We start from the raw sequence: 27,422 nt of genomic DNA, 5'->3' as shown, positions 1-27,422 counted from the left end.
TTATTACATTCAGAGAAGGAAAGAAGAGAGAGAGTATTTAGAGGGAAGGTAAATGGGATTTAAGTCACTTTTTTTTTTTTTTTGAGAAAAGGTCTCATGTATCTCAGACTTTCTTGAACCCATTACGTAGTCAAGGATGACCTGGGACTTCTGATCCTTCTGCTTCCTCCAAGTGTCAGAATTACACAAGTGTGTACCAGTACATTTGGTTTTGTAGGGTACTGGGCATCATACCCAGGACTTTGTCTATGCTAGGTAAGCATTCTATTAACTGAGCTACATATTTGGCCCTGAAATGATTTAAAGAGCATGTTAGCAATGTAGAAAGCTTTGTTACCTTACAATGGTCTCCTTTTTGCTAAGATCAAGTGTACTATATGAAAATGTATTTGACGGTAGAAAAATGTGAGAAAGTTCAGCATGGTGGAGCACGGCTTTAGGCGCTCGGGAGGCAGAAGTAGGAGGAGCACCATGAGTTCAAGGCCAGCCTGAGACTACATAGTGAGTTCCAGGTCAGCTTGGGCTAGAGTGAAACCCTATCTCAAAAAAAAGGCACCAATAAAGAAAGAAAGGAAGGAAGGAAGGAAGGAAGGTGAGAAGATCAAAGAGGATAACTATGTAGGGTTTACTTAACTGGGCAAACTGGATTGGCAATTTAAGGACGATGTTAAGGAGTTAGGAGAGGGCAGGAGAGATGGCTTAGCCATTAAGGCGTTTTTCCTGCAAAGCCTAGGCACCCAGGTTTGTTTCCCCAGTATTCACAAGGTGGCACATGCATCTGGAGTTTGTTTGCAGTGGCTAGAGGCCCCATTCTCTCTCTCTTTAAATATATATATAGAGATGGGGGAGGCAGGGCATGGTGGCACACATCTTTAATCCCAGCACTAGGGAGGCAGAAGTAGAATTGCCATGAGTTCAAGGCCACCCTGAGACTGCATAGTGAGTTCCAGGTCAGCCTGGGCTAGAGTGAGACCCTACCTCATGAGGGAAAAAAGAAATGTTTAGAAAAAGAATAACGTTAGGAGAGATATGATAAAAGATAGAAAACGTGGGGTGGGGTGGGGAAAGAAGAAAAGAAAACAAAAGGATAAAGATAGAACCTAGGAAATAATAAGGGAGAAATGTGTTTAAGCAAATTACCAGTCCACACCAGGAACATAACTTGGGGAATAGGAAGTACAGTGCATGGCAAAGCATCAATTCTGTAGAGAAGGGAGGCAGAATTGCAGGGAGCCTCTTAGCATGACTCAGTTTCCCTGGTAGTAAGGTGGAGGCATTGGTCCAAGCCTCCAGGGTAAGGAGGTCAGCGTCTCACTTGAAGTAGCCTCCCGTGGCCCAGTAGCCTGAGAAAAGGCAGCTGCTGGCTGAGCACGCGTGGGCTGACCCAGGCTGAGCCACCCTGTTTAAGAGCCACATCTGGAATGCGGTGCGGTTGGGGGAGACGTGGCCCGGATCCCCGCGGAATGGAATGCGAGTCTCGGGGATGAACAGAGAGGAATGTCTTAGTTGATGAGCTTTTTTTTTTTTTTTTTTTTTTTTTGCTTTGGTAAGCGCTTAATTCTGGACATCAAAATAGTGTCATTCAATTCCAGCGACACACACACACACACACACACACACACACACACACGCACACACACACACACAGCCTCAGCAGGCAGTTTCAAAGCGCCAGTGTGGGGCGGGAAGCAACCCTCCCTGTCACTGGTGCAGTTAAGAAAAGGAGGGACACAGAGGGAAGTTTCCACTCGCTTCACAAACAAGTCCTGGCTCGTTGGGCAAAGCGTAGCAATAGAATACTTCGAAGGGCGTCTTTTAGTGTCTCTCTGGACCAGATGCAGAAATGCCCAAGACGTAGCCAAGAGATAATGACAATCCTAGAGTTCCCTTCGATGTATATTTTGTTATTTAGTTGGTTAGTTAGTTTGGTTTTTCGAGGTAGGGTTTCACTCTAGCCCAGGCTGACCTGGAATTCACTATGCAGTCTCAGGGTGGTCTTGAACTCATGGCCGTCCTCCTACCTTTGCCTCCTAAATTCTGGGATTAAAGGCGTGTGCCACCCACCATGCCTGGCTATTATTTATCTATTTATTTATTTTTGCAAGAGTGTGGGGTGTATGGAGGTCGGAGAGAAGAACCTTGGGTTTCTGTCCTCCCCCTTGTTTGAGGAGGGTGTCTCTCTCTCTTTAAATATTTTATTTGAGAGAGAGAAAGAGGGAGCGAGCGAGCAAGAGAGAGAGAGTGAGAGAGCGAGCTTGCCTCAAAAGGTGCAAGACAGGGCTGGGGAGATGGCTCAGAGGTTAAGGTGCTTGCCTATGAAGCCTAAGGACCCAGGTTTGATTCCCTAGTACTCATGAAAGCCAGGTGAACAAGGTGACACTTGTGTCTGGAATTCATTTGCAGTGACTGGAGACCCTGGCATGCCCATTCTCTTTCTATCTGCCTCTATCTTTCTGTTTCTCTAATAAAGAAAATAAATAAAAATTAGAAAAAATGTGGAAGAGAAGGATCAACCTAATAATTGTCTGGTGAAATTTATATGCACACCATGAAAGACATGCCCCTCCACTAAAATAAATTAAAATGATAGGACATGGGAAGATGACGTAGTGGTTAAAGGGACTTGCTTGCAAAGCCTGCTGGCCTGGGTTTAATTCCCTAGCACTCACATAATGCCTGATGCAAGATGGCCCACATGTACAGGAGGCGGATCCAGGAGAATCCAAAGCATGCAGGCCAGCTAGTCTGTTGACGGTGGAGAGACCTTGTCTTAAAGAAGATGGAGCACGGACATTTTGAAGTCTGTCATCCTCTGACCTCCACACCTGTTTCCCTGATGGCTTGACTTTTCTTCCTCAAGCTGGAGTTGAGCTGGAAGCCTTGTTCTTTTAGACCAGCTGCCAGGATGCTAAAAAGATCTATGCAGAGCTGGAGAGCTGGCTCAGCAGTTAAGGCACTTGTATCCAATGCATGAGGACCTGGGTTCGATTCCCTGGTACCCACGTAAAGCCAGATGCACAAAGCGTTGCATGTATCTGCAGTTCATTTGTAGCAGCTGGAAGCCCTGGCAATGCTTTCTCTCTCCTCGCCCCCACTGCAAATAAAGAAATAAAATTTAAAAGAAAAATGCAGCGAGGTATGGTGACACACCTTTAGTCCAAGCACTCAGGAGGCTGAGGTGAAAGGATAGTTGTAAGTTCAAGGCCAGTCTGGGGTGACAGAGTGAGTTCCAGGTCAGTCTGGGCTAGAGTGAGACCCTACTTCAAAAGAACCCCCCCACCAAAAAAGCAATAATGAAAAATGTTTAGAGTATTCATGTCTGGGCAAATTCCGCAAGCTGCTCGTGGGCGCTGTCCTAGCTGGCGGATGGGGTGACAGTGTGGGTGCGGGCAGGGGTGGCGATGTGGGGGGCAGGGCGGTTGCTCAGGCCTCATGACCTCACAGTATAGGCTTGTGATAGATTATAATTTCCTGTAACTGTTTTCTAAAGAATGCTTTTTTTTTTTTTTTAAAAGATTCAGGTCTTACAAGATTAAGTGTACCAAAAATTAGCCAACCCAAACAAGATTAACAATTAGAACATTACTCAGGAAACCTAGGCCCTTGAAACCAAGAAGAACAAAGAAACAAACAAAAAAAAGAATGAGCTGCTTGGAACATTTGCTCTCAAGAAGTACTTTATTTATTTATTTTTCAGGAAGTTCTTTAAAGAGGACATTTAGTTAGCATCTAATTTTCTTTCTTTTAGTATAGCTTTTATAGTTTTCTAGTAGTTTTTACTGGAAAAGAAGTGATGATTTTTCAATGTAGCTATCTTCTCATAACCCTTTTTTGAGGTAATTATTTATTAAAAATAATATATATATATATATATATATATATATATATATATATATATATACATATTATATTTATTTGCAAGCAGAGAGCGACAGACAGACAGAAAGAATGGGCACGCCAGGTCTACAGCTGCTGCAAATGAACTCCAGATGCATGTGCCACTCTGTGTATTTGCTTTAGGTGCTGGGGAATGAAACCCAGGTCATTAGGCTTTGCAGGCAAGTGCCTTAACCACTGAGCTATCCCTACAGTCCCTCATTAATTTTTTTTTCAAGGTAGAGTTTTGCCCTATCCCATGCTGACCTGGAATCCACTATGCAGTCTCAGGGTGGCCTTGTAGTCATGGCGATCTTCCTACCTCTGCCTTCCGAGTACTGGGATTAAAGGTGTGCACCACCATGCCCAGCTTCCCCTCCTTAATTTTTAAAAATATATTTTATTTATTTATTTGAGAGAGAGAAAGAGGGAGGGAGAGAGAGAATGGGCATACCAAGGCCTCTAGCCACTGCAAACAATCTCCAGACGCATGTGCCCCTTGTGCATCTGGCTTACGTGGGTCCTGGAGAGTCGAACTGGGAACCTTTGGCTTTGCAGGCAAAAGCCTTAACCACTAAGCCATCTCTCCAGCGCCCCCCCCCCCAGTAATTTTTAAGAAAACTTGTGGGGCCGGATAGATTTAGGCTGATGAATTGTGTAAGTTGTGCAAAGGCTGAAACACTCTGGATAGAGTTCACATGCTCACTGGGGACGGAGAGAGAAAGAGAGAGAGGAAGAGGGCTTGACTAGAGCGGAAGTAATCCATGTATGCTGGAATATAAACCTGAGGACAGATGGAGGTAAACAAACTAATTCAATATAAAGATAGCAACCCCCCCTAAAAAAAATAAATAATGTGAAACCAGGTGGTATGCGCCTTTAATCCCAGCACTCGGGAGGCAGAGGTAGGAGGATCGCCATGAGTTTGAGGCCACCCTGAGACTACATCGTGAATTCCAGGTCAGCCTGAGATAGAGTGAGACCCTACCTCAAAAAAACAGCAACAACAACAAAAATACCAAAAACCAAAAACCAAAAAAAAAAAAAATAAATAAATAAAATAAAGGGAAAAGTAAATGACAATCTACCTTTGGTTAGAAATTTAGGCTGTACTTAATCTATATGGGAAATATGATATTATATTATTTATTATTATTTACTTATCCTCCAAATAATAATTATTTCTGAGGAAAGCAATAATTATTGAGCTTAGTAAAGTAGTGCTAACCAATCAGGTGTAGATAACACGTAGCCATACTTATTGCACATTAAGGGTGAGGCAAGACTTTACTATGAGAACTCCATTGAATACTTGATCATTAACATTTGCACTGCACTCTAAAGTTTATAAAGTACTTTTACACACAATTTTGAAAGTGTAAAGCTTTTTGGTTTTATGGCTTTGTCTTTGGAAGACAGTGCTAACTTTAGGACTGTGGTAACTTCAGTTTTACTTGCTTCTTTCCATTTTTCTTTGCCTCTTTCATTTTAAAAAATGTCTGGAGTTGCCGGGCATGGTGTCACATGCCTTTAATCCCAGCACTCGGGAGGCAGAGTTAGGAGGATTGCCATGAGTTCGAGGCTACCCTGAGACTACATAGTTAATTCCAGGTCAGCCTGAGCCAGAGTGAGACCCTACCTCAAAAAAAAAAAAAAATGTCTGAAGCAGGCTGTCAATAAAAAGTTACAACAAGGGGCTGGAGGGATGCTTAGTGGTTAAGGCATTTGCTTGCAAAGCCAAAGGACCTTGGTTTGAATCCCCAGGACCCACGTTAGCCAGATGCACAAGGGGGCGCATGCATCTGGAGTTTGTTTGCAGAGGCTGGAGGCCTTGGGGTGCTCATTCTCTCATTCTCGCTCTCTTTCTCTGTCAAATAAATAAACAAATGAAAATAAAATAAAAAAATGAAAGAAAAAAGTTACAAAAAGGGAGGTGGCTGCAGAGATGGATCAGTGGTTAAGGCACTTGCCTGCAAAGCCTAACAACCTGGGTTCGATTCCCTCATACCCATGTAAAGCCAGATCCACATAGTGGCACATGCGTGTGTACCCATTCTTTTATCTATCTCTCTTCTCTTGATCTCTGTGTGTTTGCAAATAAATCTCGTTTTAAAAAATAAAGTAAGCCGGGCGTGGTGGCTCACACCTTTAATCTCAGCACTCGGGAGGCAGAGGTGGGAGGATTGCCGTGAGTTCGAGGCCACCCTGAGACTCCATAGTGAATTCCAGGTCAGCCTGGGCTACAGTGAGACCCTACCTCGAAAAACCAAAATAAAAATAAAAAAAATAAAATAAAAAGAAAATAAGAAATCTGAAAAAAACCCACATTTTATTTATTTATTTATTTTCTCAACTTTTATTAACATCTTCCATGATTATAAAAAATATCCCATGGTAATTCCCTCCTCCCCCCACTTTCCACTTTGAAACTCCACTCTCCATCATATCCCCTCCCCATCTCAATCAGTCTCTCTTTTATTTTGATGTCATGATCTTTTCCTCCTCTTATGATGGTCTTGTGTAGGTAGTATCAGGTACTGTGAGGTCATGGATATCCAGGCCGTTTCGTGTCTGGAAGGACATTTTATGTATTGGTGTGCACTCATGTTTGTATGTGTGTGCATGCTTGTACGGTCCGGAGGTTGACTCTGGGTGTCTTCCTTAGTTGCTTTCCAACTTCTTCTTTTTAAAATTTATTTGCAAGGAGAGAGAGAGAGAGTGGAAGAGAGGAAGAGAGGGCTAGAACGGGCGTACTAGGGCCTCTGACCACTGCAAATGAACTCCAGATGCATGCACCACCTTGTGCATCTGGTTTAGGTGGGGACTAGGGAATTGAACTTTGGTTCTTTGCCTTCACAGGCAAGTGCCTTAACTGCTAAGCCATCCCTCTAGCCTTCCCCCCCCCCTTTTTTTTTCTTAAAGACAGGGTCTGGGGCTGGAGAGATGGCTCCACAGTTAAGGGTGCTGGCTTGCCTAGCCTGGCAGCCTGGGTTAAATTCCTCTGTATACACATAAAGCCAGACACACAGGGTGGCAAGTGTGTATGGCATTGGTGAACTGAGACAGGAAGCTCTGGCACATGCATACTCACTCTCTAACTCCCTTCTCTCTAATAAGTAAATGAATGAATAAATAAAATACTAAAAGAAAGACAGGGTCTGGCTAGGGAGGAACTCCAGATTCGACTCCTTATCTAGGCTCAGCAGCCTGAGTAGCTGGGACGACAGCATCACTTCAGGAAAGGTCTGTTTCTATGTTTTAGAACATCCTGAGTCACCCCAACTGCTTTCTTTCTTCTTCTTCTTTTTTTTTTCTTTTTCAAGATAGGGTTTCACTCTAGCTCAGGCTGACCTGGAAGTTACTATGTAGTTTCAGGGTGGTCTTGAACTCATGGTGATCCTTCTACCTCTGCCTCCTGAGTGCCGGGGATTAAAGGTGTGCGCCACCACGCCCACTTCTTTTTTCTTAATGTTTATTTATTTTTCTAAATATTTTATTTTATTTTTATTTATTTGAGAGAGAGAGACAGAGAGAGAGAGAGAGAGAGAGAGAGAGAGGGAGGGAGGGAGGGAGGGAGGGAGGGAGGGAGGGAGGGAGGGAAAGAGAAAAGAGAGACCATGCATACACACCAAGGCCTCTAGCCACTGTAAATGAACTCCACATGTATGCACCACCATATGCATCTGGCTTACATGGCTAGTGGGGAATTGAACCTGCATCCATAGGCTTTGCAGGCAAGCATTTTAACTACTAAGCCCTATCTACAGCCCTAATACTTATTATTTGCAAGCAGAGCAAGAGAGAAGAGGCAGAAGATATAATGGGCACGCCAAGCCCTGCAGCCATTGCAAACATACTCCAGATTCATGTGCCACTTTTCACATGCTTTATGTGGATACTGGGGAATTGAACCTGGGTCTTTAGGCTTTGCAGGCAAGCACCTTAACTGCTGAGCCATCTCTCCAGCCTTCCTCTATTTCTTTTTTTTTTTTTAATTTTTTTTGTTTATTTTTATTTATTTCTTTGACAGTGACAGACAGAGAGAGAAAGAGGCAGAGAGTGAGAGAGAATGGGCGCGCCAGGGCTTCCAGCCACTGTAAACAAACTCCAGACACGTGCGCCCCCTTGTGTATCTGGTTAATGTGGGTCCTGGGGAACCAAGCTTCGAACTGGAGTCCTTAGGCTTCACAGGCAAGCGCTTAACTGCTAAGCCATCTCTCCAGCCCTCCTCTATTTCTTAAAAGGCTTGGGAATACTCTTTACATATCCACTTCTACTACTCCATTCTAGGATTCCTTCACACTCAATTATTTTCTTCCTCTAAGCTTTAGTGCAACTTATAACCTTTCTCCACCTTGTCTTGTTCATCATTTGTTTTCTTTTAAGCTCTCGAGCATTTGACTTTTTTTTCTACCTCATACTGTTGATTGAGTTGGTGTGCTTTCTAGTTAGAAGGCAAAGTCATTGAGAAGCAGGGCTGTGTGTTTATTTTGTTGCCAGTTGTTTTGGTAGAACATTCCATAAATATCTGTTGACTAAGAAAAGCACATGCTCAGTGATTTCAATACCACACGGCCATCATCTTGTTCACAACTGCATATTAAAGTTTTTCCTTTCCCCTTCTTGGACAGAACTGCCTGCAAATGTATTACTGCATTGTAAGTCTTACCAGTTTTTAAAAATTAAAAAAAATTTATTAACAACTTCCATGATTGTAAAAAATACACCATGGTGATACCCTCCCTCCCCCCACTTACCCCTTTGAAAATCCACTCTCCATCATACCCCCTCCCCATCTCAATCAGTTTCTGTTTTACTTTTGATGTCTTGACCTTTTCCTCCTCTCATGATGCAGGTAGTATCAGACACTGTGAGGCCATGGATATACAGGCCATTTTGTGTCTGGAGGGAGCATGTTATATGGAGTCCTGCCCTTCCTTTGGCTCTTACATTCTTTCCCTCACCTCTTCCACATTAGACCCTGAGCCTTGGAAGGTGTGATACAGATATTGCAGTACTGAGCACTGCGGTCACTTCCTTCCATCACCATGATACCTTCTGAGTCATCCCAAGGTCACTGCCATCTGAAAAGAGAAGATTCTCAACCAAAAGTGATAGTAGCATTATTATAAGGGTTTGAACATTAACAGAAGTGCTTACTGGGCAGTTTGATAAGCATAATATATACATTTGGTCAGACAACAGCAGATGTTACATCCCTAGTGCTCATGAATACGCCTGTTTTAAGTTTTCAGTATCAGGGATGTATTCCCTTCCCATGGAGTGGGCCTCCGGTCCAATTAGAGGGCAGTTGGTTTCCCCCATAACAGACGTGCCACTATGGCACCCATTGACTCATTTGGCCTGGCTGGCCAATTATAAAAGCCTTACCTTTTTTAAAAAATATATTTTATTTACTTGAGAGAGAGGGAGAGAGAGGTAAAGAGAGAGAATGGGTGTGCCAGGGCTTCCAGCCACTGCAAAAGAACTCCAGATGCATGTGCCCCCTTGTGCATCTGGCTTACATGGGTCCTGGAGGGTCAAACTAGGATCCTTTGGCTTTGCAGGCAAATGCCTTAGCCGCTAAGCCATCTCTCCAGCCCTCATTTTGTTTTTTCCAGGTAGGGTCTCGCTCTGGCCCAAGCTGACCTGGAGTTCATCTGCAGTGAGAGGAGGTCCTAGCATGCCCATTCTTTCCCCTTCACTCTCTGAAAAAAGTAAATAAAATATTTTTTAAAAAGCCGGGTATGGTCATGCACACTTTTAATCTCAGGAGGATCACCAGGAGTTGGAGGCCAGCCTGGGAATACAGAGGGAGCTCCATCCACGTCAGGCTGGGCTAGAGTGAGACGCTAATCTCGAAAAAAACTAACAAAAATATTTTTTTTAAGGGTTGGAGAGATGGCCCTGTTGTTAAAGGTGCTTGTTTGCAAAGCCTGTCATTCCTGGTTTGATCCCCAAGTACCCACATAGAGCCACAAAGTGGCACACGTATGTGTAGTTTGTTTGCAGTGGTAAGAGCCCCATCCCACCCCATTCATTCTCTCACAGAAATAAAAATATTAATTATTTGAATTATTTAAGAGAGAGAGGAGGCAGAGAGAGGGGATGGGTGTGCCAGGGCCTCTAGCCACTGCAGATGAACTCCAGATGCATGCACCAACTTGTGCATCTGGCTTACGTGGGTCCTGGGGAATTGAACCGAGGTCCTTTGGTTTTGCAGGTAAATGCCTTAACCGCTAAGCCATCTCTCCAGGCCTAAAAGTATCAATTAAAATATATATTTATTTATTTGCAAGGAGAGAGAGAGCGGGCGAGCGCGTGCAGTGCCTCCAACCACACTGCCAAGGAACTCCAACTGCATGCGCCACCTTGTGCATCTGGCTTTACGTGGGTACTGTGGACTCGAACCCGGGTTCTTAGGTTTCGCAGGCAAGTTCCTTAACCGCTAAGGCATCTGTCCAGGCCCTTTTTTTTTTTTCCTTTGGAAAGAAATAAAGTAAGAGCAGATGCTTCCGCCCCACAAGGAAGTAGGCGGAGGGCCGTAAGGGTGGCTCAGAGGTCAAAGGAAGTTGGCAGTCCACCGCGGGGACCCCACCGCAGCCGCTCTCCCTCGATCTCTCTCCTTTCTTCCCGCCGCCTCTTCTCCCTCCAGCTCGCCCGCAGACTGCTCGCGGACACCGGCGTCCATCCGGGTCTCCGGGCCGACTTGGGCGGGGCGGGAACTCCACAGTCGCTGCACCTGGGCGAGGGCGGGGCGCAGCCCGCCCCCGCGCCGTGACGTCACCGCACCTGGCAGCCGCCTGGGCGGCCGGGGAGGCGGGAGCGCGCGGAGGAGGGAGGGGCTGGGTGGGCGGAGCCCGACGCAGTTCTCGCGAGACTTGCCCGGTGCCGGGCTGAGCTTTCCCCCCACACTTTTCCCAGTTTCTCTCGGGGTTTCTAACTTTGGGTGTCGCGGTCAGGCGAGGAGGGGGCGCGCGCCGGGCTGGTCGGTGGATTTCCCCCCCCCACCCCCCGCCCCACACCGCCTCCGCCCCGGAAGCGGTCAGGTCTGGAGGGTGTTGGGCGCGGGAGAGACCACCGAGTGACCGCCGCCTGGCCGTGGCGCGGACTCCCGAGTCTCCCTTGGCTGAGCGGGCGGCCGATGGAGGCGCCTCGCCGGCCGGCCTGAGCGCCGCAGGGGACCCCGCCTCCCGCCGCCTGCGCGAGCGAGCGAGCCCCGGAGCACCTGGGCGGGCGCCGGGCTGTCCCCGCCGGACCCCCAAGCATGGGTAAGACCCTCCCCGACCCCCTTCCCCGGGGGCCGCCCCCCCCTCACCTCCGGCGGGCCCTCCGCACCCCGGCCCCCTGCCTCCCTCGGCCGTGGGGGGCGGGGAGGGGTGCGACCGAAAACTCCACCAAGTAGCCGCGCTTTTGCCGCGGGGACTTGGCGTGCGTTTGGACGTGTACGGACCCGAAGGATCGAGATCTCTGCGTCCCCCCCCCCCCCGTCCCCCCACCGTCCCCCACTGCGGACGCCCGACCTCCGTGGGTCGAGAGATGGGTTTGTTCTTCCTGCGGAAAGTTGCGAGGGGACGCCACCGGGCACGGGTTTGTTTTCCACGGGTTCTTCCCCAAGCAAGTGTGGTTGGCACTTTTCAACCCGGATCTCCTCCCCAGGGCTGCCCTTTTGGGTTTTGCTTCGGAGTCACCATGCTGCCCTTGCAGGGGTAGTTTCCTGTTTGGAGTTAAGACTTCCCTTGCTGGACTAGAGAGACAGACAGACAGACAGACAGACAGTCAGACAGGGGGAAAAAAAAAAGTTCAAGGCCACCTCCACGTTGTTTTCTGTGTGTTCTCAGGTTTTGTTGTGAGTTCAGAGAAAGCTGCATGTGTTTGATGCATGCGGCTAGGTTTGAAAAGGAGGGTTTGTTAATTTGGCGAAACAATTCTTTCGATAACAATCTTCAGCGTGGGCTGGGCACCGACTCCTTCAATCGGCTAAAAAAAAAAATAAAAGCAATTTAAAAAAAGACAATAGTTTTTTGTTTTTGAAATTAAATTTGTGCCGCCATAAGGCAGAGTTTTAAGAGCCAAGCCGAGTTTGGTTTTGTGGGATAAATCCGGAGGACAATTATCACATGTTTCCGTTGAGAGTTGGTACTGCCTTCATATCAACAGACCATTATCGAAATTAATAATTCATGAAACTAACAAATGACTTAGGAGCGCCACAAAAACAGTTCTGCTGATGTGGCACCCTGTGCCCACACTTGGTTTTGTGGGGGATGCTTTCAGCTCCTTTTTATAGATACTTAACTGTTCCATTTCCTTGGAGTTGCTAATTTTGTGTTGTTTCCCCTCCTGTTTTCGCCAGCCTCTTGTGCTACGAGTGATCTTCAATTGAGCAAGAGTCAAACATTTTGCTGTTTGAGACTTGGAAAGGAATTCTTTCCAATTGATTAGCTGAGCTTACAGGGTAATTGTGAGCTTAGTCTAAGCATAAAATTATAAAGCTAGTTTAACTGATTGGGAAGAAAAGCATACTAAAATTAAGTATATAGTTCTTACCTGTCTTAAGTAAGGATGTAGAACGTAATTACACGTCTTATGGTGGTCTAGAGACATCATTTGTGACTTTCAATTGCTGGAATGCCTTAAGTCTTTGAAGGGCAGAAGAGATGGCTCAGCTATTAAAGAGGCTTGCTTGCAAAGCCTGATGTCCTGGATTCGATTCCCCAGTAACCACATACAGCCAGATGCACATACTGGTGCATGCATCTAGAGTTTGTTTACAGTGGCTGGAGACACTGGTGTGACCATTCATCCTTCCCTCCCTCTCTTTCCCTCTCTGCTTGCAAATAAATAAAACATTTCAAAAAAAAAATCTGTTCGATCTTTTATAGAACTGTTGATCCAAGTGATGAAACCATTCCTTTGCTTTGTGCAAAGATAATTTTTTTTCCTGTTTGCTATTTGCTGGGCTTGTAATTGATGAGTGCCTGCTTTCACCTTCCTTTTTCTCATTGTTTTCTTGAACTGTGAAGGTCATATTTAAATTTGTCATTTTTGCATAGGGGGAAAATCAGTAGGCCTCTGACGCGAGGTCCTCTCTCGAGACAAATCAGTGAATACTGATACAGCTATCTTATTACTATTTCCATTGGCCAGAGTTTGACTTGTTTTGTTCTGGTGAGTTGCATCTTGGTTCAATGTTTAGTGTATAGTCACCTTGAGCAGGAAAGATGTGTTTTGTTACTTGGAGTATTTATCATTATATTTTGTAAAGTATTTGTGTACCATTTCCATACGAGTACATACTTAAAATTCATGGGTCATATAATATTAAAACTCTCAAGTTGATTTAAAAGGGTTTCTGAGGGCTGGAGAGATGGCTCGGCAGCTAAGGTGCTTGCTTGCCTGTGAAGCCAAAGGACTCTGGTTTGATTTCCTGAAGGGTCATGTAAAGCCAGATGCACAGAATGGCACATACATCTGGAGTTCCTTAGCAGTGGCTGGAGGCCTTGGTGTGCTCATTTATTCTCAAACAAATAAAAGAAAATTCCACTGTCTATACTAAAAAAAAAATTGCTTTTTGAAGAGCTAGCCAGATGTGGTGGCATACACCTGGTGGCACTTGGGAGGCTGAGGTAGGAGGAGCCCCATGAGTTTGAGACCACCCTGAGACTACATAGTAAAGTCTGGGCCAGCCTGGGCTAGAGCGTTGAAAATAGAAAAACCAAAAAAACAGAAAGCTTCTGTTTCAGTATTCTCATTTGCTTGGTTTTGTTATCAGCTGTTTTTCTTTTTCTTTACTATTTATTTATTTGCCACAAGTTTCTAACTTCGAAAGTCCGGACTGGCTTGGACCTCACTGTAGCCCAGGTTGGTCTTGAACTCAGTATTCGTTTTGCTTCCGTCTTCTGGGTGCAGAGATTATAGGAGTGAACCGACACACCTGGCTAGCCTGTCTGTATTTCCTACGAAGCCTAAACTATTGACATGGTATTTTACCTAATTTGTCACAAAATGCAAATAAAGCTTACATTTCTTTGTTTTGAAATTAATATGTAAGGTGAGGAGTACTTTGCAACACTGTCTACCAGACACAAAGTGGTTACCTTATCCATGACCTTACAAAACCTGCATAATAAAAGGGGAAAAATGTTGACATCAAAAATAGAAAAAGAGAATAATTGGAAAGAAGGAATTCAGCTGTACATGGTGACGCACATCTTTAATCCCAGCACTGGGAAGACCGAGGTAGGATCGCTGAGTTCTAGGCCAGCCTGAGAATACACAGTGAATTCCAGGTGAGCCTGGGCTAGAGTGAGACCCTCCCTCAAAACAAACAGACAGACAAATTGTACAAAAAACCAAACACAAAACCAAAAAATGAAAATGAAAAAAAAAAAAAGAAGGGATTTGGTGGAGGTAGAATATGGGATGGGGAAAAGGGAAGTGTGTGGGAGATTATGAGTTTGTATATTATATATATGGAGGTTGTCAATAAAAAGTTTAAAAAAATGCTGGGCATGGTGGTGCTCATCTTTTAATTCCCGCACTTGGGAGGCAGAGGCAGAGGCTACATAGTGAATTCCAGGTCAGGTTAGCCTGGGCTAGAGTGAGACCCTACCTTAGAAAAATGAAACAAAAAAAAAGTTAAAAACCCAAATCAATATTGATGCATGATTTGGGGGTTCAGGAGGGAGTTTCCCCAGATTTATGAACCCCCAAGTTTGGGTTCTGTCCTACCTTTAATAAAGAATTGGTAAAGAATAAGGAAGGATAAATTATGAATTAAGTTTAGGGAGAAATCACAAATTGTGGGGTTTATTTAAAGGGAGGGTGGGGTCTGGGGAGGCGAGAGTAGAGTCAAAAACACATGGAAAGTAGGAAACATGCACTTAGGCGGAGAACAGTGTATAGTTCATAAGGTTCATTTGAGAAAAATGGAGGTTTTTAAGGAACTTCTGTAGGGAGATTTTGAAGGAACACACATGGCAACTGCCATGTGCTTTCCTCAGGGATGAAAGTTAAAGAGCAAATGGTGACTTAAGGAAGAATAGCAGAGAGAAAATATCAAAGCAGTGAGACTAAGGAATTCAGAGGAGAAACGACTAATGTAGGTAGTTACACTCATGGTTATCCCAAGTTTAAGGAAATCACATAGGTAGCAGGCCTGGAGTTAGAGAACCCAAGTGGTAGATCTAGAGTGTAAGGGAAATACACATGTGGTAGATTCAGAGACTAGAGGAAAATCATGCATGTAATCAATGTGAAAAGTTACCCCAAAGTATAAAGCACAGGCAAGTAGAAAATTTCTCCCAGACCAAGAAACTCTATTATGCTCTTCTCCCCACCCAGCCAGGCTGGATGAGGGGAAAGCAAGATTCACATATACATGCCTGGCCTAAGCAAAAAGAGATAGGCAGAGCCCAAAAGCAAAGTTGAGTTGAGTGGAGCTAGCAGCAGGAAGAAGACAGCAGCCTTTGTATTGAAGGGGAAGACCTGGTTGTTTTGTAGATTTGGAGGGCACCAGCCCACCTGAGGTAGCCCATTTGGGCCTCATCCATCCAGGTAGCACACTAGACTGGACCAGTCGTGATCAGACACATGAGTTCCATTTCTACCAAAAGTTGTGTTCTTGTGTTTGGGTGAGGTGTCGTGGGGGCCATCTCCTGGTTCTCTCTGGGCCTCAATCCCTAAGTGAAACTGCCTAAAAGGAGCTTGCTGTTCTATCGTCCTTCAGCATGAAGACTGCTAGGCGATGGTTCTACATTAGCGGGTGCAGCTAGTGAGTTAGGAAGGACTCAGACGCCCAGGTTTGTAATGGCAACACTTGAGACAGAGCGATCAGAAATTCAAGGTGAGCTTTGACACAGCAGGTTTAAGGCTAGCTTGGGCTAAATGAGACTGTGGGTGCACATGCCTTTGATCCCAGCACTTGGGAGGCAGGAGGATCACTGTGAGTTCGAGGCCCTTCTGAGACTATGTAGTGAATTCCATATCAGCCTGGGCTAGAGCAAGACTCTACCTTGAAAAACCAAAAAAAAAAAAACAAAAAAAAAAAACAAACAAACCAAAAAACAAAAAAAAAAAAAACCCACAAAACCCAAAATATATAAATACTAAGCCATCTCTCCAGCCCTGTATTGTTTCTTCAAGAGTTGTTTTTTTTTTTTTTTTTTTTAGTATTTATTTATTTGAGAGTGAAGGTGGGGAAGGGAGAATATGGGTGTGGCAGGGCCTCTAGCCACTGCAGACAAACTCCAGATGTGGGTCCTTTGGCCTTGAAGGCAAGTGCCTCAACTGCTGACCTTTTTTTTTTTTGCTGAGGTAGGGTTCCACTGTGGCTCAGGCTGTAGTCCCAGGCAAGCTTTGAACCGACAACAGTCTTCTTTCCTCTGCCTCTCTAGTGCTGGGATTAATGGCCTGTACCACCATGCCCGCTAAGAAAGTGTTCTGATATGTAGTTCTAGATTAGTCTTGAACTCCCAGTGATCCTTCTGCCTCAACCTTATGAGTGCTGTGGTTACAGGTGTGTGGTACCATGTCTGATTGCAGTGTTTCAATAGCAAATTTGCAGTTGGTTTAAATGGTACGTGGACTTCTGTAGTGAACAATTTCTTTGTGTGTGTGTTGCGGGTATTTATGTAGGGGGTGTGTGTTTGGTGCCCATGCGGGTTAGAGGACCATCTTGCGTTGTTTGTTCCTGTTTTCCTCCCTGTTTGAGACAGATTGCTCTTGCTTGCTGTTGTGAATGCCAGACTAGCTGGTCTCCAAGCTTTGGGAATCTTCTGACCGTCTCCCATTGCCTTAGGTGTATGCGATTACAGACCCATTCACTGCTTGGGTACAGCTTTACATAGGTTTTGCTAGCCTTGGACAGCAAGCACTTGTAACCACTGAGCATCTTTCCAGTCCCAATTTCTGTATTTTACGTAGTAAATAAAACGTCATTCATGTAGATGAGTATGCATAAGTAGAAACTGCCTGCTAGTGGCCCACCTTTCAATCTCAGAATGTTTTTTTTTTTTTTTTTTTTGAGGTTTGCTTTCCATTCCAGCCCAAACTGACCTGGAACTTAGGCTGCCCTTAAACTCATGGTTATCCTCCTACCTCTGCCTCCTGAATGCTAGGATTGAAGGCATGTACTCCAGGCTGAGCCATAGGACTCTTCCCCCCCCCCCCCCCCCCCGGGGGTCTCTCTCTGGCCAAGGCTGACCTGGAATTAACTATGTAGTCTCAGGGTGGCCTTGAGCTCACAGTGATCCTCCTGCCTCCGCCTCCGCCTCCGCCTCCGCCTCCGCCTCCGCCTCCGCCTCCGCCTCCCAAGTGCTGGGATTAAAGGCATGCACCATCATGCCCGGCTTTTTTTTTTTTTTACATGGGTACTGGGGAATCAAACTTTGGTTAGTAGGCATTACAGGCAAGCATCTTAACTGCTGAGTCATCTCTCCAGCCCCATGACTCCTTTTTTCTTACTTTTTCTTTTTAAAAAATACTTTATTTATTTATATGCTTATTTATTTGAGAGAGAGGAAGAGAAAGAAGCAGATAGACAGAAAGTGAGAATGGGCGCATGTGCCAGGGCCTCCAGCCACTGCAAACAAACTCCAGATGCATGCACCCCCTTGTGCATCTGGTTTATGTTGGTCCTGGGGAATCGAACCTGGGTCCTTGGCTTTGTAGGCAAATGCCTTAACCACTAAGCCATTTTTGCAGCCCTCCCTTTCTTTTTTGAGATAGGGTCTCACTCTAGCCCAGGCTGAGCTGGAATTCACTATGTCATCTCAGGGTGGCCTCAAACTCATGGTGATCCTCTTACCTCTGCCTCCTGAGTGCTGGGATTAAAGGTGTGCGCCACCACACCCAGCTCTATGACTCTCTAAAAAAATTATTTATATATGTATTTGGAGGGGAGGGAGAGAGAATAACTGCACCAGTGCCTCTAGCCACTGTAATTGAACCCCAGACTCATAAGTCACTTTGCACATCTGGTTTACATGGGTACTTGGGAATTGGAACTGGGTCCTTAGACGTCACAGGCAAATGCCATAACCACTGGGCCATCTCTCTAGCCCAGAGTCTCATAAGTTTATGAGGGGTTTGCAGAGTCAAAATGATGTTACAAAGCCAGGCATGGTGTCACACGCCTTTAATCCCAGCACTTGGGAGGCAAAGGTGGGAGGATCACCATAAAGGGTCCGCCTTGAGATGACATAGTGAATTCCAGGTCAGCCTGGGCTAGAGTAAAGCCCTACCTTGAAAAACAAATGAAGTTACAGTCATTTACTAAGATACAATTTGTGTTTTTATTGTTGTTATTATTTTGGTTTTTCAAGGTAGGGTCTCACTCTAGCCCAGGCTGACCTGGAATTTACTATGGAGTCTCAGGGTGGCCTCACGGGAACTCACGGCAATCCTCCTACCTCTGCCTCCTGAGTGCTGGGATTAAAGGCGTGTGCTACCACGCCCGGCTTTCAATTTGTGTTTTTAAAAGTTTGTTTATTTAGCTTTTTGAGACAGGGTCTCTCTCAGGTAGCTCAGGGTAGCTTTGGATTTTGTAACCCAGGATGACCTTGAATTTCTAATCCTCATACCATTACCTTCTGGGCTGGTATTACAGGTGTATGCCACCATGCTTGGCTAATGAAATCTAATTTTTTAAAAAATATTTTTTATTTATTTATTTGAGAGTAACAGACACAGAGAGAAAGACAGATAGAGGGAGAGAGAGAGAATGGGCGCGCCAGGGCTTCCAGCCACTGCAAACGAACTCCAGATGCGTGCGCCCCCTTGTGCATCTGGCTAACGTGGGACCTGGGGAACCAAGCCTCGAACCGGGGTCCATAGGCTTCATAGGCGAGCGCTTAACCACTAAGCCATCTCTCCAGCCCGAGATCTAATTTTTAAAGCATTTGAAATAAAATTATAAAACATGGAGTCTTTTTGGTTCATGTCATATTGTCAACTAAAAACTCTCTCCCTTTTATTTATATGTAGAATCCAATCTTTGATTATTTTCCTCTTCTGAGATGAAATTTCATCCATTACCATTAAATGTATTTTGAGTATGATAAAACTTTAATTTTCTCATGTATGTGAAGTGGTACTGTGTTAGGGAATGAAGACTGAGTAAGGGCTGCAGTGATTCTGGACGTTTGATTATGGAGCAGGGGTGTAAATTTGTAAGCTGTGAGGCAAGTGGTGAAAGGTCTGAAGGTTGTCAGAGTTGCCTTCAGAGAAGAAAGGGTTAATAAACCCTAATAATGGGTAATCGTGAAATTGTACTTGTTGGAAGTGTAACAACTGCACAGATTCAGTGCAGGTAGGGTTTATGTACCGAGTCAATCTCAGCATCTAGGTAGTATGTCTTCCCGGATGAGATGGGCCATGAGTTGAGAAAACCGGATGGAGATCTATACTTGCCTGTAGTCAGCATGCCAGCGCCAGAGATACTTGTGGCAAATTGCAGGGTGTGGAAAGCTAAGTGGAGCAGGTCAGCTTGGTGTGGGAGTCATGGTTGGCAGCAGGCAGTAGGTAGAAGTTCACGTTGGCACCCTAGGGGAAAAGAGAGGAAATAGGCTTTGATGGTAGGTCTCAAAAGACTGAGCCTCAAGGAAATGAAACTGGATTAGGTTCGTTTAAAAAATATATATATATTTTATTATTTATTGGAGAGAGAAAGTGAGAAAGAGGCAGAGAGAATGGGCACTGCTCCTGGGCCTTCAGCCACTGCAAATTGATGCATGCGCCACCTGGTGCATCTTTCTGACTTTTGTGGGTACTGGGGAATCAAACCTGGGTCCTTAGCCCTCCCAGGCAAGCACCATAACTGCTAAGCCAACTCTCTAGTCCCCTCCTCTTTTTATTGAGAAATAGAAGATAACTACATGTACTCAGGAATACAAGTTTACTTACTGTAATTGTTTAGGAGGAGTCAGACAGTAATATTGACAAGATGTCAAGTTCTGAACTTTAAACTGTATTGTCTGTTTTGAAATTGTACTAGTAGTCAACATTAGTAGTTGAATTTATGAATATGGCATAAGTGATCCTGAATAACCTTAGGACTTCTTCCTGTCCCCTGAGATAATGTTTTGCTCTAGCCCAGGATGACCTGAAATTCACTATGTCATTTCAGGCTGTCTTCAAACTCAAGGTGATCCTCCTACCTCTGCCTCCTGAGTGCTGGGATTAAAGCATGTGCCACCATGCCCTGTGGGCTTCTCCCCCCCCTTTTTAAAATATTTACTTATTTGAAAGCTGAGAGAGAGGTAGAGAGAAAAGAGACAGAGAATGAGCATGCCACTGCTTCCAGCCTCTGCAAATGAACTCTAGATGCATGTACCACTTTGTGTATTTGGCTTTACGTGGGTACTGGGGAATCAAACCGAGGGAGGGAGGGAGGGAGGGAGGGAGGGAGGGAGGGAGAGAGAGAGAGAGAGAGAGAGAGAGAGAGAGAGAGAGAGAGTGTGTGTGTGTGTGTGTGTGTGTGTGTGTGTGTGTATGCCACGTGCGTGCCAGAGGTCTGTGTTGGGTATCTTCCTCAGCTGCTCTTAACCTTACTGTGTGAGACAGTCCCTCACTGAATGTGGAGCTCACTGACTTGGCCAGATGAGCTAGCCAGCAAGGCCTGGATGGGAACTTAGGCACTCATGCTTATGAGGCAAACACTTCACCAAATGAGCTCATCTCCCTGGCCCCTAACAATTCTTTTTAATCAGTCATATTTACGTTAATAATTTTTCCTCAGATGATTAGGAATTACAAAATTGTTTTATTCCTCTATCTGCTGTTACGGGTGTTTTATATTTGTTTATATAACTTTTTTTGAGGTAGGGTCTTGCTGATTTTATGCATCTGGTTTTATGTCGATACTGGGGAATCAGTTCCTATAACCGCTGAGCCATTTCTCCAGCCCTGTTTGTTTAACTTTATTTTTTATTTTGTTTGAGACTGTCTCACTCTTCCTCTAGGCTGACCTGGAACTCGCTCTGTAGCCCCAGGCTGGCCTTGAACTCATGGCAATCATTCTGTCTGAGTGCTGGGACTAAAGGTGTGCACTATGACCTGTGCAACTATTTTTAAAGATTACTTAGAAATTGTATTTCCTTTCTGCCTCCCAAACCAGTGGGTACTTTTCTGTGTAAATTAGCTCTATCAATCTTCACACATCCTAGGGAAGTAGCTTTCTATCTCCATTTCTCAGATGGAAATGGGATGCTCAGAGAGTCAGTGTCTTCACTAATATCCCACAATAGATTGTGAGAACTTCTGGCTTTTCTGCCCCAGAGCCCAAGTTCTCTTAACATAACCTCCATCTCCTCTCACTGCCTTCCTCCTTGGGCCAAGAATGGCACCCAGTCATGGCCCACTTCTCACCTGTAACACTATGCAGCCGATGCTTACCATAATGCTAAGAGGAAAAGCAAGACAAAATTTATAAATAGCTGGGCGCGGTGGTGCACACCTTTTAATTCCAGCACTCAGGGAGGCAGAGGTAGGAGGATTGCCATAGTGAATTCCAGGTCAGCCTGGGCTGGAGTGAGACCTACTTTGAAAAACAAACAACAACAACAAAAAATCAAAACACTACCAACAAAAAAGATTACTTAGAAATTGAGTGAACTTGTATTGCAAATTTTCATTTATTGCTGGGTTTAGAATTTCTCTTTATCTGATATTGCTGATGTTCACATTTAAGAATGCTTCCTATAGTAGGCTTTGCCCTGCTCTCTGAGTCCCTGTAAGAACATTGTGTACCGTAAGCTAGCATTACTCCCCGTCTTTAGAAACAGAGATGGTTGTTCACTCAAGGTCAGGTAGGATGTGGAGGAGGGTCAGACTTTCTTTGGTCTGATTTTAAAGCATGCCTTCTTAAAACTTTTTTTTTTTTTTTTTTAAAAGCTCAGGCTGACCTGGACTTCACTATGGAGTCTCAGGGTGGCCTTGAACTCACAGCAATCCTCCTACATATGCCTCCCTGGTGCTGGGACTAAAGGAGTGTGCCACCACACCCGGCGCTCAAAACATTTTGAAGAAAAAAAGACTAGTGAGTTAAACTAAGCAAGTAAAAGGTTGAAATGGCTACTGTTACCTTGCCATTGCTGGACCAAATGTCCAGAAGCAGCTGATGTGAGGAGAGGAGAGATTTATTTGAGGCTTGCGGTTTCGAGGGCAGCTTCTCCTTCACACAGCAGCCGTGGGGGCCGCCAAGAGGAGACCCGAGCCCACTGGCTCAGATGACTGCCCTGACTACTCCACCCCAAAGGCCATTCTGGCTCTTCCAGCAAGGCTCCATCAGCTGGGGACTTAGTAGGAAACTTAATCATAAGCACGTGAGGCAGGGCCTGGTGGGGGCATTTTACTTTCAAACACCACAGCTACTGAAGTGTGTAAAAACAGAGAAACCTAGCTGGGCGCACTGATGCTCACACCTGTGAAATTCAGCTACTCAGACAGCCTAGAAGATGAGCCCGAGTTAACCTCCTGAGACCCCATTCCAAAATAGACAACCAGAGTGAACAGTAAAAACAAAAAGAAATGTAGTAAATACCACCTAGAGATTGTGGGTCAGTGTTACACATGCTTTGTGTTGAATAACTTCTCTTTTTAAGATACCTTTAACAAATTCTGTTAGACTTTGATCCTTCATGTGTCCACTAGTCCTCCCCCCCAATCCTTCCCCAGATGCGCGTGCCCCCTTGTGCATCTGGCTAATGTGGGTCCTGGGGAATCAAGCCTCGAACCAGAGTCCTTAGGCTTCACAGGCAAACGCTTACCCGCTAAGCCATCTCTCCAGCCCTCATCTTGCATCTCTTTAAACTGTATGTAACCCATTGCTGTAGTGGGAAAAAGAGGTGGAAGGGAGTATTCTGTAATCTTAAATGCAGTCACAGTCTTTGAGTTGGTATGTTCCCTTGGGCTGTGGCCTCAGATAGTATCTGCATTTTGCAGCTCTTTTATCTGTGATACATTGCAGTCCTATTGGGGTGATGATAAAATTCTGTAGGGAGGAGAAATGTCCTATCACCATAAATCTCAGTGTCATGTTCTGTGTTTTGGGATTGTGACCTTCCCTTGTCTTTCCTAACCCTCTACATTCTCAAGTGGAACAGGAAGCTGAGGGGACCGGAATCAGAGAAATGCTTATCCCTGGTAGGATAAAGCCTTGTGTTTTCCCCCAGAGAGTAGTTCTTTGTTACAGAGAATACTGCATGGAATTCATAGTGGTTACTTTTTCTTTCCTTGCTAGAATCACAAGGGGATCTTTCTTGGCTCTTGTTCACTGTGAGGATCAGTAGGATTCATGTAGGTAAAATCCACAAGGAGTATGGTGGTTCCTCAGACTTTCTGGTCTCAGGAATATCTCCCTGTCATGCTATTTATATTCTGCCTCCAGAAATCCATCAAATTACCATTTGTTTGTACTGAGTCCAGTCTTCCTCAAAAAATATGTCTAGAGCTGGAGAGATGGCTCAGCAGTTAAAGGCACTTGCTTGCAAAGCCTGACAACCCAGGCTGGATTCCTCAGTACCCACATAAAGCCATACGCACAAAGTAGCATATGCATGTGGAGTTTGTTCGTAGTGCTTTATGTGGGTTCTAGAGAATCGAATTTGGTTGCTAGGCTTTATGGATAAGCACCTTAAGTGCTGCACCATTGCTCCAGCCCAAAATCTAAATTTAATTGATGATGGTAGTCTCCCACACTATGCAAGTACCTTTAGACACTTATTAAAAATTGTTTTTTTTAAATTGTTTATTTGAGAGAAGTAGATAGAGAGAGAACATGGTCATGCCATGGTCTCCAGCCATAAACTCCAAATGCATGCGCCACCACATGCATCTGGCTCACATGGGTATTGGGGAATCAAACTTGGGTCCTTTGGCTTTCCAGGCAGGCACCTTAACCTGTGACTCATCTTTCCCATCAGCCCATCTTTGACACTTAACTTTCTGATTCAGTTACTGGTGTTGTTTTTTTAATCATTTCATATATAGTTTTAAATTAAAAAAAAATATTTGCAGGAGGTGAGAGAGAGAATGAATGGGTGCACCAGTGCCTCCAGCCACTGCAAACAAACTCCAGATGCATGTGCCACCTTGTGTATCGGGCTTATGTGGGTTCTGGGGAATTGAACCTGAGTCCTTTGACTTTGCAGAAAAGCACTGTAACATCTTAGCAATCTCTCCAGCCACTTTGTGCATCTGGCTTTATGTGGGTACTGGGAAATTGAATGCAGGTCCATTTGGCTTTGCAGGCATCATCTTAACTGCTGAGCTATCTTTCCAGCCCTTACATGCTTTTAAGAATATTTCATATTTATTTATTTGAGAGATAGATGGGGTAGGGAGTAGAGAGAGAATGGGCATGCCAGGACTTCCAATCACAAACTCCAGATGCACGTGTCACCCTGTGCATCTGGCTTACATGGTGTTGCAGTCACCTTTGCTTGCTGTCAGAAAAGACCTGACCAAGAGCAGCTTGTGGGAGGAAAGAGTTTATTTTGCCTTACAGACTCCAGGGGAAGCTCCATGATGGTAGGAGAAAATGATGCCATGAATAGACGGTGAATATCACCTCCTGGCCAACGTCGGATCTCATATATATATATATTTTTTTTTTTCATAGGTTATTTTATTTTTACTTATTTGCAAGTAGAGACAGTAAGAAGAGAAGGAGGGAGGGATGAAGAGAGAGCGAGAGAGAGAGAGAGAGAGAGAGAGAGAGAGAGAGAGAGAGAGAAAATCGGCGCACCAGGGCCTTTGGCCACTGCACATGAACTCCAGACTCATGCGCCACTTCATGCATCTGGCTTTAGTGGGTTCTGGGGAATTGAACCCAGGTCAATAGGATTTGCAGGCAAGCACCTTAACCACCGAGCATCTCTTCAGCCCCAGTTCATCACAGCTTAAATGCTAAAATATGACATAACTGTCAATATGCCTCATGAGGAAAAGACAGCTTGAACTGTAAGCCGCGATAATACTGGTGTGGAAACATCTTTGGCAAGAGTGTAGATTGCAGACCGTGGTGTGCGGGAGGCCGAGGGTGTTTGGTGCAAGTCCCACAACGGCCAGTCTTTTGTGCATGACGTATTCAGGGATCATATGTATTTTTTAATGTCGTTTTCTTTTGTTTGTTTTTGTTTTTTGAGGTAGTGTCTCACTCTAGCCCAGGCTGACCTGGAATTCACTATGTAATCTTAGGATGGCCACAAACTTAGCATTCCTCCTACCTCTGCCTCCACAGTGCTGGGATTAAAGGTGTGTGCCACCATGTCCGATTCCTCATATGTGTGTTTTAAACATTTGTGTGCATGTATGGTTTGTGTATGTGTGCGTGCATGTTTGTAAGTAAGCACTTGCATGTGTGTGCATGAACTTCATTGTAAAATCTGGTTGTTAGTCCCCTCTCTGAAGTATAGGTGGCAAAGATTTTCTTCCATTCTGTAAGCTGTCTCTTCTGGTATGGGGAATTGAGTGTGGGTTGTCAGGCTCTGCAAGCAAGTGCCTTTAACCACAGAACTATCTTCCCAGACTCTTGACTTGATATTTGTACAAGGAAGGAGGTGTAGATCTAACTTCATTCTTCGTCAGATGCATATCCAGTTTTGCCAGCACTGTTTGTTGAATAAGCTTTTTTTCCATGAAATAATTTTGGCCTATTTGTCAAATATTAGGTGGCCAAAGCATTGTGGCTTTATTCCTGGATCTTCTATTCTGTTACTTTGGTCTGAATGTCTGGTTTGGTGCCAGTAATATACTGTTGCCCCATAGTATAATTTGAGATCAGCTATTATACCTCCTGCTGTGTTCTTTTACCTTAAAATTGTTTTGGCTATTCGTAGTCTTTTGTGGTTCCATACAAATTCCTGGGTTAATCAGGAAACATCACTGGAATTTCAGTGGGAACTTAATTGAATCTAAAGATTGTTTTTGGTAGTATAACCATTGTAGCAGTCAGGTTCAGGTTTGCTGAGATAAACTTCCAGACCAGACACAGTTATGGAGGAAGGGATATTGAAGCCTACAGATCCAGGGGAAGTTCCATAAATGGCAGAAGAAGCTGGCCTGCCTTCACAGGACCAAGCAGAGAGAGAGAAGCACAAGCCTAAAAGCCAAAAGCCACAGCACACTTCAGGAACTCCAGCCAGGTACACTTTGCATATCTTTAGGTTGAAATCTGAAACCCACCACCACACCTTAAGATCCGCCCAGTGACACCACCTCCAGCCAGGTGGCTGCAGATGCAAACTACAAACGATAAAGAACTGAATATATTGGGGGCCATCTATTCAAACTACCACAACCATTTTTAACAGTGTTGATTTTGCCAACCCAGGAGTAAATAAAGTCTTTCCATCATGTGATGTCTTTGTTGAATTTTTTTTTTTTTTTTTTAGTGTCTTAAAGTTTTCATTGTAGAGATCAGTCAAACTTTTGGTTTGATTTATTCCTAGGTAATTAATCTTTTTGCTGAGTATTGTGAATGGGATGCTGATGCTTTAATGTCTCTTTGATGTGCTAAGTATTGGAGTGTTTCTTTTTTATTATTATTATTTTAGAAAGCAAGAGAGAGAACAAGAGAATTGTTGTGCCAGGGCCTCAGCCATTATATTCGAACTCCAGAAGCTTGTGCCACCTAGTGGGCATGTACAACCTTGCACTTGCCTTACCTTTGTGTGTCTGGCTTAGGTGGAATCTGGAGAGTGGAACATGGGACCTTAGACTTTGCAGGCAAGTGCCTTAACTCTCCAGCCCATTTTCCTTTTTTTTTTTAAAATATGTATTTATGTTTATTTAAGATAGAGAAAGTGACAGAAAGAGGGAGAGGAAGAAAGAATGAGCATGCCATGGCCTTCAGCCACTGTGCATAATCTCCAGATGCATGCGCCACTTTGTGCATCTGGCTTATGTGGTAGGGAATTAAATTGGGGTCCTTTGACTTTGTAAGCCAGTGGAAAGCGCCTTAACCGTGAAGCCATTTATTCAGCCCTGGGTGATTCTTTTGTTTATTCTATCTACTGTTTGTGCCTTACATTTCTTTCTTTTTCCTTAGATCCAACTTCATTTTGGTTGACCTTCCCCTTCCCCACTGGCGCCCTCTTGCCCCAGTGTTTGCTCCCCTTGACTTTTCCTATTACTTCTGTTACTTTCTATTACTTTTTCTGTACTCTCCCTTGAAGCTTGATTTTTTTTTTTTTTACCCCCTTTTCAATTTCTTGCTGTCTGTGCACTTGCACTCCCATGTGAACACACACACACAGGTTTTAAGCTCAGGTCCACAGATGAGAGACCACATGTGGCATTTGCCTTTTTGTGTCTGGTTTGCCTCACTTACTATAATATTTTCTAGTACCATCTAATTTCTGCAAATTTCATAACTTGATTTTCCTTTCCTTTCTCTTTTCCTGCTTCTCATTTCTTTTTCCCCTCTTTGCTTCCTTTTTCTTTTCATGTAGGGCTGGCCTGGAGTTCACTGTGTAGTCTCAGGGTGGATAACTTCATTTTTCTTTATGTCTGAATAGAACTTCATTGTGTTAATGTGCATC

General features: G+C 44.5%; 1 protein-coding gene across 1 annotated transcript in view; it reads left to right on the top strand.

Annotated features, from left to right (window-relative positions):
• The first annotated feature begins 11,062 nt into the window (after positions 1 to 11,062).
• Positions 11,063 to 27,422, top strand: part of LOC101596462 (CD2 associated protein) — a 100,606-nt gene continuing 84,246 nt past the window's right edge. The window contains exon 1 of the mRNA XM_012951148.2: positions 11,063 to 11,147. Within this exon, the coding sequence (XP_012806602.2) occupies positions 11,144 to 11,147 (4 nt within the window). The 5' untranslated portion in view covers positions 11,063 to 11,143. The remainder of the gene's footprint in view (positions 11,148 to 27,422) is intronic.

Source organism: Jaculus jaculus, chromosome 8 (genome assembly GCF_020740685.1).
Source record: "Jaculus jaculus isolate mJacJac1 chromosome 8, mJacJac1.mat.Y.cur, whole genome shotgun sequence".
NCBI lineage: Eukaryota > Metazoa > Chordata > Mammalia > Rodentia > Dipodidae > Jaculus > Jaculus jaculus.
Note: the sequence above shows the minus strand (reverse complement) of the source record. Positions and strands in the feature narration are given on the sequence as shown.